The following is a 263-nucleotide window of genomic DNA, read 5'->3' as shown; positions in this document are numbered from 1 at the left end:
CGTTTGAGGGCATTTTCCGGCCTCTGGAAGTAGGCCGGCATCCTGGCAGCAGGCTGAGTTTACCCGGCGTCAGCAAACTCCCCAGTGGCCCGAGCCGGGAGAGGGGACGAAGGGGAACCAGCGCGAGATCCCACGCGCCTCACCAGCTCCCAGCCGGCCACAGACGGAAAGGAAGGAGCCACGTGACCCCAGCGCGGCGGCAAGGCCGCCGCCCAAGCCCCGGATGTTAAGGCGGCCCTTGCGGGAGGCCCACCCTCCGGGCA

General features: G+C 69.2%; 1 protein-coding gene across 1 annotated transcript in view; it reads right to left on the bottom strand.

Annotated features, from left to right (window-relative positions):
• The window catches only part of Eif3a (eukaryotic translation initiation factor 3 subunit A), a 35,594-nt gene extending 35,370 nt beyond the window's left edge, over positions 1 to 224 (bottom strand). The window contains exon 1 of the mRNA XM_033761388.1: positions 1 to 224. This exon is cut by the window's left edge and continues 1 nt beyond it. Within this exon, the coding sequence (XP_033617279.1) occupies positions 1 to 41 (41 nt within the window). The 5' untranslated portion in view covers positions 42 to 224.
• Positions 225 to 263: the final 39 nt, after the last annotated feature.

Source organism: Fukomys damarensis, unplaced genomic scaffold (assembly GCF_012274545.1).
Source record: "Fukomys damarensis isolate Sample0158 unplaced genomic scaffold, DMR_v1.0_HiC HiC_scaffold_8, whole genome shotgun sequence".
Taxonomy (NCBI): domain Eukaryota; kingdom Metazoa; phylum Chordata; class Mammalia; order Rodentia; family Bathyergidae; genus Fukomys; species Fukomys damarensis.
The sequence above is the reverse complement of the archived record's forward strand: the minus strand, read 5'-3'. Positions and strand labels throughout refer to the sequence as shown.